Source organism: Grus americana, chromosome 5, assembly GCF_028858705.1.
Source record: "Grus americana isolate bGruAme1 chromosome 5, bGruAme1.mat, whole genome shotgun sequence".
Taxonomy (NCBI): domain Eukaryota; kingdom Metazoa; phylum Chordata; class Aves; order Gruiformes; family Gruidae; genus Grus; species Grus americana.
Genome location: NC_072856.1, coordinates 30,832,439 through 30,844,477, shown reverse-complemented (window position 1 = coordinate 30,844,477; position 12,039 = coordinate 30,832,439). Strand labels below are relative to the sequence as shown.

General features: G+C 40.8%; 1 protein-coding gene across 8 annotated transcripts in view; it reads right to left on the bottom strand.

Moving 5' to 3' along the window:
- Nucleotides 1–1,015: 1,015 nt before the first annotated feature.
- The window catches only part of MIDEAS (mitotic deacetylase associated SANT domain protein), a 64,743-nt gene continuing 53,719 nt past the window's right edge, over nucleotides 1,016–12,039 (bottom strand). For all 8 annotated transcript variants that reach the window (XM_054826804.1, XM_054826802.1, XM_054826800.1 and 5 more), the window contains 5 exons: nucleotides 10,848–10,936; nucleotides 9,529–9,678; nucleotides 9,148–9,324; nucleotides 8,544–8,743; nucleotides 1,016–7,167 (listed from right to left, as the gene is read on the bottom strand). In XM_054826804.1, the coding sequence (XP_054682779.1) occupies nucleotides 6,951–7,167; nucleotides 8,544–8,743; nucleotides 9,148–9,324; nucleotides 9,529–9,678; nucleotides 10,848–10,936 (833 nt within the window). In that variant the 3' untranslated portion in view covers nucleotides 1,016–6,950. The remainder of the gene's footprint in view (nucleotides 7,168–8,543; nucleotides 8,744–9,147; nucleotides 9,325–9,528; nucleotides 9,679–10,847; nucleotides 10,937–12,039) is intronic.

The following is a 12,039-nucleotide window of genomic DNA, read 5'->3' as shown; positions in this document are numbered from 1 at the left end:
TACCACTAACTCAAAGCTTACTAATCACTAAAATGCTTTATAAGGTCTCTTTCAGTAGTTGAAATAACTTCCATAAGCTTGGGCTTGGATCCACCAATTAAAGGTGAAAACTGAAATGCCCAAAACTTGTGACTTTTGATCATGTAAAGTTTGTTTGCACGGCTTCACAGTTTTAGTACACAGCAGTCAACCACTTCTCCAAATGCTAATGCATCTGCTTTATGCAGTGAAATATTTGCAGCTTTTAAAGACTTCATACCCATAGGTGTGAGAAACAGTAGCCTAGTTAACCAAAAACTAATTGCATGCCTTTAGGACAGCATTTACTAAAACTTTTTTTAAACCCTACCATTGAAAAATATGATGCAATATGATTTACACCTGGAGTCATTGTTTCTACAACCAGCAGATTCAACTATTAAATAGCAGGAAAACGTTAACTCTTTTTCCAGCAGCTCCAGATTTACTTCAGTCTCTACTTTCTGTGCCAGCCAAAGCTATCCAGGAATTCAGACTTGATACAGCCCCCTCAGGTACTACGTTACTCCGTGCTGCCTTTGCTCTGTCTTTGTAGTCGTTTCAGGTAGCGTCAGAATCCAGCTGCCCTTACTTAAAGCACAGAAGTGACCTAGAACCATTCCCCGTGAATTTCTAACACGCTATCAAGGTGGTTACTGGTTGTTCCTGTGCTCGGCCTGCAGTGGGACACACGCACGCACACACACACCATCAACTCTTCTGTAACGCAACTGGAGCTGCACCTGCCAGGTTTTTTCCTGGATATAAGACATAAAACACATGGTGAGCTGGTGTCTTCGCGGAGAAGTTTACATTGAGAAACAGCCTCGAGGATTGCTGTGGAAAATAGAAGTGGGTATGATGAGAGCAGACTAGCTAAAAACTCATAACCACTTCTGTTACATGAACGCACCGCAGGCACTATCACCCCGAACCCCCCAGTCGCCCCCTCATACCATCAAAAAACTCAGCTATGAAACTATTTTTTAAACCTCATTTAATAAAAGGGTTTTTAGATATATAGAGGATATTAAGTAAATAAGTTACATAGTACATTACAATCACATCAGCAAGATTTCCTTTAGTGTATTAATATTTTATAAAAAAGCACACAAAAAATAAATTCAGTCCAGTCTATCACAACTGTACAGCAACAGGTAAATATATTTATATATGTACATTTTAAACATGTAACAGTCTTAAAAGGTGCCCTAGGCAGCAAACACACAAAAGGAAGTGTCTGCTCACTTGTTAAAATAAAAGTAATATACTTTATTATAAAGCATTTATACAGTAATTACAAAGGCTGACTGCTCCTGTACAGTACACCAAAGCTTTGACTACAAATTTAAAAACAGAACATAAAAAGAATGAACACAAAAAAGTTTATATCAAATCTGAACTACAAGGGGGAAAATACATGTGGAGAAGCCGCAGGAAACTGGTTTTTAAAATATACAATTACATTTCTATAAAAATATATGTTGTTTTCTAATCTGGAGAAATTAAGGGGTTTTTTTCAGGCTCAGCTGTCAGTGGAATCCTAGTCTTGGAAAGAAAAATCCTTTGACAGCGGGGGATTCAAAGTCTGTGTCATCTAACATTCGACACAGGAGAGAATGAGGGTGAGTAAAGCAGCTGAACCCAAGCGACAAATTTACATAGAAACTCACCCCCACAAAAATCAGACATGATTTGTAGACACCGCCTCTCTGTCTCTTTAAAGCTTTATAAACTTTCAGACATACATCAGAAGATAAAATAGGGAGAAAGTTTGTGTGGGAAAATGCACTTTAGAGTAAGGTTTCTGGCAGAGGTAATCATTGGACTAAAAGTGCCATTTTATGAAAGCAGACAAGACTTACGGCTACAGTCCTCTCTACTCTCATTTCTTTTAAAATAAGATACGTAGATACTGGGACTTTTAGTCCACAGCCTGAAAGAGAATTAAGAAGTATGTAATTGCTGAGAGTGAGAAAGCTCACTCTGTGGTTAGGAAACACTTTTTTTGAATGTTGGTTTTAATCTAAGCTTGTTGCAATGATAAAAATGACCAAAAGCCTCAATTTGAGAAATCAGAGGGTATTTTCACCTAATTTGGACTTCACAGTCCCTGGTAGGGGATTAATAGATGAGTTACCTTTAAGCTTTAGAATTTCTAACTTTGCTCTGTCTTTTAACAGCTATATTCCCACCTGGTCCTAGCTAGCAAAATGCCAAGGTCCTGCACAGCCAATTGAAATTCTGTAGGCCTCCAGCTTACTGAGTTGTGTTCTCTCAGATACCATTACCTGTATCAGTAAATGGAAAAACATCAAATAAATGAAAACGTAGAGTTGTTGTTCTCGCAGCTACACTGCAAAACACCTGTAGCTATATCAGATATGCATCGCAAGTGCATGCATGTATCTAGTAATTATATACACACACAGTCTTACAAAACTGAAATACTACCCCATGCAGATCACAAACTTGAAAGACTGAATCTATCTGTAAAGGGCAGACAACACAGGCAGAAAGGCAGAAGTACGCAATCAGGGCAAAATGTGATCTATCGCTGCATCTCCGCAACGCCCAAAGCTGGCATCGAGACTCAAATAGGTAATGGTCTTGAAATACAGCCACCTGACTACTGGGTACGTGACCACCTGAAGCCTGATCTCGCACTGTAAAAGGCAAATCTATTAATATGCGTTTACAGAATTGCGGTCTATAATTCTTATATTTGTTCCCATAGAAAAGACAGCTAAAGCAGAGAGACACCTTGTTCAAACTCAACTGAAGACTGAGCATATCCTGCCTTTTTTCTAAATTAACAGCAAACCCTTATACTAAATGGGGATCAGTAAACAGGCCTTTAAAGGATGGAAAATGAGCACAGGGTTTTAAAACAGAAAATCAACAAAACATACACTAATTATTTTTTTAAAATCATAATTGGAACAACACAGCCTTAAATTAACACTGTGCTGCAGTAAAAAGCCACTCATGTCATTTTTTCCAAGAAGAGTAACAGAATTCATTCCAGATTAGACAAATTCAGTTCAAGCACTTTGTCCACAGCAATTGGGGGTTGGTTGGTTTGTTTTTTTAAAACAATTCTCTGCCAACTTTTGCTAGTAGGCAGGATCTAATTCAGATGTAGGATCAATTCCAAACTGCTACCATAAGCAAGTGGGCAGCAGGTTTGGTTTCACTTGCTTGTTTTTAAACAAGACACTCAGAGGAGCAGTTTTACTTATTACCATGACAGAAAACAGTTCTTCTGGTAGCTACTAGCAATATGTAAACGTGCTCAGAAATATTTCCATTTGATGCCACTTACTTGAAACATTTACCTGGTTTTGGTCAGCCATGCTAACCCATAGCTGTTAGAGGTTATCCTCAGAAAAAGCTCTTTTCTGATTTTCTTCCAGTGACAGACCTCTCTCTATCAAATCTTCCTGTTCTCTTCTACTGCAGCAGGATGGGAGAGAAACAACCAGCACTGGATTCAGTGTGTAATACACACGACTTTTGTGCAATTAAAGAAAATCTCTGATTTGTTCTTATCAGCACCTCAATGGCTTATCCTTGATAAGTGGAAAAATCACTCGTATCAATTTCCTAAAACAGGGAGAACCAGTGAAAGATCTGCTCTTTGGAAGACTATAATAATGCTCGCATTCAAGCATCATCATATCTGAAAGAAGATTAAATTGGTACTTAAAGCAATCCCATTATTTGCTCCCTAAATCTTCGTACTTCATTTCATCTGATAAGTTGTTTGTCACCATAATTTTCTATGCCATATCTAAAACTACTTCAAGCTTGAAAACTCTTGAGGGCCATGACTAAATGTTTGTTCATTATCACGCAGGCATACTTCCAGACACTAAAAATACTAAAGTAAATGCAGGTGATACACAGAGCAGAAGAGTAAAATGCAGAGAAACATCCTGACTTTCTGCCCACAAGGAGAACAGTACATTTCCGTAAAAACCTCTCCGCAGATTTGCCTTACCAGAGAACATACATAAATTCTAGTTTAGCATCCTAATTTCTAGCTGGAACTACACCCACTGGTCCATGCTATCCCTCATTTTTTCCTAAGCATCCGCTCCTGATTGCTGTCAATAACAAGAGCCGGAGCTAGACAGAGCTTTATTTTGTCCCAATAAGAACAGTCTCTGTTTTTTCCTATGGGATTACGTACTGATTGATTTTGCAGTGGTTTAGCAAGAACAGTGAAATCATTTTCCTAAGAGAGTTTGATTAACCTTATTTTAGTTCTCAAGTTCAGTCAGATCTCCTATCCAATCTAAAAAAAATAAAAAATAATCATTTTTGCCACATTCTCAGTGTGTGCCAGTTCCATCTCCATTTTTTATGTTATGTGTTTTTGGTCTTCCCAGTCTGTGATAAGTAACTGTACACCGTTCTACTGCTGGGACACTGGTATTCCAGGCAAATACATTCAATTACAGCAGTATAACAATATCTAAGTTACTTTAAATCCTCTGTAGATACACTCACAAGCACTACTTGTTTCTCAACTGTTGCCCTGCAGTTCTCAAGATCTGGCAACTAGTGGCAACTTCCCAGAAACATAACTTCAGAACTTTAATTGCATCATTGCTTTTTACTGGAATTAATCCCAGTACTACAAGTGAACCATGAGATCCAGCTGCTTCACATACTGTCCGTCCTGGCACAGTGTGCTAAAGCTTCTGTTCTCTCTAAGGACCCTAGGATAACGGCAGACAAGCATTTTCTCTAATTTACAAAAGGAAAAAAATAACAATCAAGATTGAAACTCTTAATAGGAAGACTGATTTGCTTAAGCTTATTTTTAAAGATTAGCAGCTTTTAGTTCTTTGCAGTTTTTGAATGATTTTAACAGTTTGTGACATGCCATCTGCTTCCACAGCCTAGTTAGTCAACAAGACCTCTGCATGTAGGGACATGGAACAGTCATCCAAATGCTGAAAAGAAACCTAATCTTGTTAGGAATGAAAAATACAACCCTGGCAGAAAATTGCACACTTAAAGGCAAAAGTGTCAACATTGAAAAAAGTGCCATCCTTAATGATACTCCTACCTATTTTGTAAGAGCAGTAACTGTTTCTGCTATTAAGAGAAAGGGATTCTATCCAAAGGCATATATATGTCAAAGCAAACACGGTACGATACACAGCCTCCCAGACTTAGAGAGTCAAGCAATCATGGTTGCATAAAACCACAGGGCAGGAAAAGATTGCCAGATGGCATGCTGGAGTTAGAACCACTTTCCATACTTAACCTGGAATTTATCTAGCAGCTTGAAGGGTCAAGATTTAAAAAATAAAATAAAAAAAATCAGCCAGTCAGGAACACTCTGTAGATCATGTACAGCAATCCCCCTAGGATCCCTGCTTGGGAACACAGGAGCCATCAGCTCCTTCGGTATTGCACCCCTGAAGCAGTGCACACGCAATCTGACAGTGCCGGCTCCCAGGAAGCCGGGGGATCAGCGCTGCTTCTGACTGCTGGCTGGAGGGAGCTGGGCAGCCAGGGTACGGGGCTGGGACTGACCGGTTGTGAAGCAGGAGGAAGCAAAGGCTATAAAGATGTACAGAACAATCCCATGCAAATCTAACATCTATGTCACCTGAACTTTACTACTTCTTAACTCTCTTTCACCGGCAGGTTTTTGGTGGCTGGACCTTCTGGGCTATTAGCACGTGTCAGTTCTGAAGGAAGAGTCAGCCTTTCAGCAAAGAGCAAGGCTCGCAGCAGGACAACCCAGCAGGCAGGGCTGTCCAGCCACCAGTGTGGAAAGAAGTGACAAGCTCCTCCTGCACATATGTACTGTCTGACAGGAAGTATTTGGGAAACTAGGGCCCCACCATAGAAGCTCTTGATGATGGCAATTTCAAGGAATAAATGAGGGCTGCCACAAGAAAGAAATGGATGTGTGCAGAGGTAAAAGCCATACACAGAGGGATTTAAGGGGACTGCTGGAGATGAGAGTACGTTCCTCCCATCTCTGAGGTGCACACAATCCAGCGCATGAGAAGGTCTTGGTTCATTTTCACTAAACAAACTTGCTCCCATTTATGCAAAGTCAAAACCAGCAGTTTACATTTCAAATTGCACTTGTGAAGCCCAGACTACTTTCCATTAAGTTAATCAAAGGCAGACTTTTGTTTTCCAAGATGAGACAACCCGCAAGGCCTGTGGCTACTCTAATCCCACAGGATATTTTTATATCCATTGCTGCATTCTTAATGGCATAAAAGAAACCACCTCACGCTTACTTTTGAAAAATAAAGCTTCCTCTCAAAAGGAAGAAGAGTGTCTTGCTCATCCCACTTTTCATTTTTGTGAAGCAGAGGCCAAAAGTGCACACCATCTTTCCACAAAACTTGTTGGCTGCCTGAATAAATGCTCAGAAAGAAAGGCAGGAAAGTGTAACAGGAAGAAGAACATGCTGAAAAAGGAAACATCTAGAAATCACCAGTGTCACAGTAACTGGATACAGCTAGCTCAGAGCAGAGCATCATTTTTTTGCTCCGATCTGGAAACCTTTATATCCAAGAGTCCTGTTATCATGATTCCTGACAAGCATAAAAAGAAAGGTCTGACTGACCCAAGAGAGAACTTTCTTCCACTGCAGGTGACATTGTTCTATTATGTACCTCAGATATTATTATAAATAGAATAGAAATCTTATTTGTTTAAAAAAAACCAACAAAACAAACCCAAACATCCAAGTTGAAAGAAATCTTTTCATCCACCATTCTGGCTTGGTCAGTACTGGCAAGGTGAAGCGAAACATGTGGCATGAGGAAACGGCAGCACTGAACCTGAGACCTGATGGTTCAGGTAAGAAAAGTGCAAGCAAAAAAATTGAGACCACCAAGAGGGAGGTTGGGTCCAGCCTTGCTACTCCCTCCACTTCTGGTCTGCTGCTATATTTCTCCATCTTCATCTGAGCTCGCACTGCTGCTTCCACTGCTGCTGCTCCCGCTTTCGCTGCTCTCTTCCTGCTGGGCCTGGCTGTGCGCTGCTGCTGCCGCCGCTGCCGCTGCTGCCTCTTTCTCTTGCTGCTTCAGTGCGGCCGCCTTCTTCTCCTGCTCTGCATGGCTTTTCATGTGGGCGCTGCGGCTCTTCACCTTGTAGAACACCCTGAGGAAGCACACGTGTATGTTAGCATTGGTCTCTCCTACAGCCTCCTTCATTAATTCTCCAAAAGAGCTTCTGCTGCTCCAGCCTCAAGTTTGTGAGCTCTGGCACAGGAACTCACGCTGGCATTGCAATAGAGCATCTACAGCAAACACCACTTCTGACTCGGCGTGTGCCAGCACTAGGTGGAATGCTAGCAGCAGATCCTAAGCACCCTCAAACCACCCACTTTGTTTCTTAATATGGCCATTTCCTCTTATCTCTCATTCAGCTCTTAAGTTTTCTAAATTCAGAGGGGCAGTACTTCAATCTGAAATACACACATGCTGCTTAGGGCCCTGGTTTTTAGGCACTCCCCTGTGCCGCAAAAATGCAATAAACATGGAGGTGAACAACGGCCAAATGCCACTCCTGAGCCTTGTCCACACACCTAGAAACACCTGAGCTTTTTCCTCCTGACTTTGCACTTCTATGATCTATCCCTCCATCTTTCACCGTTAACTACTTGGATTTTGCACCAAATGCCACAAGTTTAGACACTGTTAAGAATCCTTGCCTGCTTCTCCTTTGTCAGCAGCCAGGACCAAATCCTAGCTGCCTGACTTCTCACAGCACTGCCCTTTCCAACGCCACGTGCTCCCTGAGAGCACAGGACAGGGTGCCTTGGCAGGACCAGCTAAGTCCCAGCCACAGCAGGAATCTGTCAACACGCCTGGTGATGTAACTAGATGGAGATGGCATTTGCTTACCATCCCCGAGCTTCATGCCATTTTTAAATAAAGGGGTAATCACTGGTATTATGAGACTCTCTGTGGTTTTAAGAGTAAGCAATTTATGTAGGGAACTGAATTTTCTTGGCATTTATGAATCTGTTGGCAACAAACCTACAAAAACTACTAGCGCAAGTTTAACCAGATGAACCGTGTATCCACCGGTCTGGTATCTGTGGCTGTCACAAAGGTAGTGTCTTGTATTTCTATACCACTGTTCATTAGTTAGTCTATACCATTCTCTTAATTTGAGATCTAGCAAATATATAGAAATTACTCATTACAAAAATGTAGGCATTAGAGAGGCAACACAGCAGCTGTTTGAAAGTGCAGCTTAACACCAAATACTGCACACAGCTGAAATGCAGATGGTGTCTCATTCCATTTGAGGAAAAACAATGAGCAGCAAGTAATTATCCAAGTAGTAGTAACTTAATACCAATATATGTAAAAATCCCTAAATTTGCAAGTATTACTGGGGTAATAAGTCATTAAAATTATTGCCAGTCTCTGGTCTAGACAGAAGGAAAGCTCATTTGAGAATAAGCTTCCACAGGAAATGCCCTACCACAATTCTGTGACTATTGCTGGAAGCAGAGTTGCTCTTACCTGCCACATTTTTTACATGGAAAGGTGTTTTCTGTGTTCTGAGTTTTACTGGTAGCATCTGATTTTATCTTCTGTTTCCGTCTCCTCCTCTGCACTGGAGCAGTAAGAGGCTTTCGATGCTTCACTGTGGTCTCCCTTGGCTTCCTTCCAACTCTGCCTGTGACAGTTGCCTCTTGGCTCCTCATATTGGCATCACTGGCCTACGGAGAGTGGGAAACAGTTAAGGCAAACTGAAACTTAAACCCTCCATCAGAAGAAAAATAATGGCTGAGGTCCTGTGTTTCATTTATTCCAGACCAAGGTTTTATTTAATGAGAAAGTCTTCAAGATATTTTCAGGACATTTCTCATCATGGTCCTATGTGTGCACCAACCACAAAGAATTATATTGGGGTTTTTTTCCCCTTACTCATCCCAGTTCTCCTGCCACAGCATGCAGTCTGGTTGCTAGTAATGCTCTAAGCTACCTCAGAACCAGTCTCTTGCTCTGGGAGAAGTCAGAGGTGGAAGCTTTTTACATCTGGAACTGTCCACCTGGTATTTTCTAAACTAGCTGCAGAGTGAAGGTGGCACAGAAAGCACAACATACATAATACAGCACTTACTATTACACCATCTTGTAGTGTCTGTTCATCTCTGAGAAGAACTGTGTTCTTCCTTCTGTTATCCAACCCTTCCTCTGCTTCTTCCTCCTCCTCCTCTTCCTCCTCCTCCATGTGCCCCTGTTCTTCACTGTAAATGTCCCTTCTGGGAGGAAGAACACGTGCAAACCTATGGGAACTCTTCACCAGAAGATAAAGGAACTGTTAATTTTGGTGTCTGCAAGTAAATGTTATTATGTGACACAGGACACAAGTTTGAGAGTCTGGACTCCTCCACACTGGCCAGATTGTTTCTGCTTTTGATTTTAGCAGCAAGTTAGACAACACACAAAATCAGACTTCGCACCACAGCCCAAAGGAGGTGAAAGAAATTTAGGAAATTACCTTGATGTCAACCTCAGCTTCATCTTTCATAGATTTCTCACTAGCAACATCAATGTCCCCAAAGATTAAGGTCCCATTCCGACCAATTTTCACCTGTTTCTTGTATGTGTAGTAGAATTCCACACACTGAGCCACTGTTTTGGTTTTTATCTGGTGTTAAAAAAAACATTGAAGTTCAGTGGATTACATGATTTTTAAGAAGGCTTACAAATAATTACTAAAGGTGCAATAAATACACTTTGCATTTTTCTTTCCTCAGTAGTCTCCATTCCACAACTTCTGTTAAAGCCTTCTTTTCTGTGTCATATTTGCCTTTATGCCCTATCCCACAGCCCATCCCCTATTGCCACTGTTACTGGCCAAGAACTACAGGACCAACTTTCCGAAGAAAAGCTGGTCAATGTAAAGGTGACAGAACCTGGCACTTTGTAAGCTTAATGCACCTCTTAGCCTCCGAAACATTCCAATTGAGCTGTCAAGCTTGAAAGCAGCCTTTCAGTTTTATGGAGGAGCTTTATTTTCCAGCAGCACTTCAGAGAAGACCAGACCAGAATACCGATCCAAAAATGGAAAGGAAGGTTTGCGGCACTTTCCCATTTTGGCCACATGCATTTCATACACATATGGTGGTAGACAATCATCAATCCAGACCTGTGACCATCTACATATTCTCTATCAGTGATTTTTCTGGAAATTTTCAAATATATTCTTAGCTTCCAGGCTTTTGCAACTTAAATGCCTTTTGGGTATTTACTCAGAAGAAATATGTAATACAGCTCCTGATTTTGCACTCCTTCAGTGATTTCCCCCCCCTGCTGCAGCATCACACGTCATGAAAATAGATGGCAGTGACCATTTTTACTAACATTGTCACAGAAAACTGGAAAAAGAGATCCTAAAGGATGCATCATTCACATATCATTCACATATCCTTCTTTGGCCCTTTCCATCAGTAGCAAGGATGTGTTTCTATTAGTTTTATAAGCAAGCCGTTTAAGCCGTACTGGAACATTACCAGCACTCTATAAATACGCCCTGTAGAAGTGATATCTGCAGTGTGGACTAATGGAGGTAATGCATTATGTACAAGGGTTATGTAAACAACAACAGCAAAACAAACACTATTGTTCTAGCTATCTAGTGAGATTTTATGCTGTGCTGGATGATAAAATTTTTCTGAAATCTTTTGAGTGCAGGACTTAATGCTTAATACTGAGGTTTCAGCAAAATGAAGATTGAACTCCCTGTGTTAAATGCTCAAACATGTAAGAATGTATCATTGCTGTCATAAAAAAAAAAAAAAGAAAAAAGTAACTTACAAGCTTTTGGACCAAGAAAAAGTCTTTCTTGTAGATTGCAATGCCTTTGTTGAAAAGTTTTTTTTCAGCAACTTTCCACTTGTCTGATCCTGTAGATAAAAAAAGTTGTAACCAAAGCCCTTGTAGTTTCAAATGTTTACTCCTCTACATACTTTTTCTTCATGTTCGCCTTAAATAAGACCAATACACACATGCAGGGATGTCTCACATCGCATCTAATCCAACATAACTGCACACTGCTGTTAACCACTCCCCTACTGCTCCACTTCAGCCCTCCTCTCGTCACTTCCTTTGTGTTAGACCTAGTACTCATCACCACAGGTTAACTCAGTTCAACTTGCTAAAACAGGACAACTAGAAGAACTAAGATGTTTTCTGAAACAGCAAGGTGAATAGAAACACTTTGTCGTGGCCCAGTCATTAGATTTTATATAAGGGAAATAGTGGGGCAAGAGAACAGGATCTTCTCTTTCAGCAGCAATCCACTGTACTTGAAGAACGCATTTGGAAATCTCCTCCTGCCTTATAGATATTACCCAAGTAATATTTCCCAAGCATTATGAGTGTGTAATAATGAAGAAATGTAATTTCTATGCTTTGTGGTGCCAGCTATTAGATGTCTCTCTATCACCTTACATCAGGTCTTTCAGGTGGCTAGGGTGCCTCTAGATCACTGAAGTTAGCGTGATATGGCTGACTATTTTCTAACTAGGTACAAGACTATAAAGGCAGTTTAAGGCATTTAAATTTTGCAGAAACACTGACAGGCATCAATAGTTGGCTGAGCTTTCCTCAGCAAGCTTGAAAACTCTACCCATAAAACCCCCTGGAGTTAACTCCACCCTGGAAATCCATGTCAGAGAAGGTTGTGGTAACCTCAACCACAGCCTTCTTGTACATACTAGCTATCTTTCTGCATTCTCTGTGGCTTAGTGTAAGGGATCACATTCCCTTTTCCCCATAAAGGAAACTAGAACACACACATATGCAAATACACACATGCACATGTTCTGAGAGAGGCAGTGTTTCGTACATTAGAAGTGTCATAATTTGCACAGGCAGAAATCCTGGCAAGGCATCATTTGATTTACCAGAAAGAAGAGTGGTCTTTTGATCTTATTGTAAATTTACAGAGTTCCCCAAAAGAGCAGAACAGGATAGAAAAATTCCTTTATGATTGTCAAGCAGCACA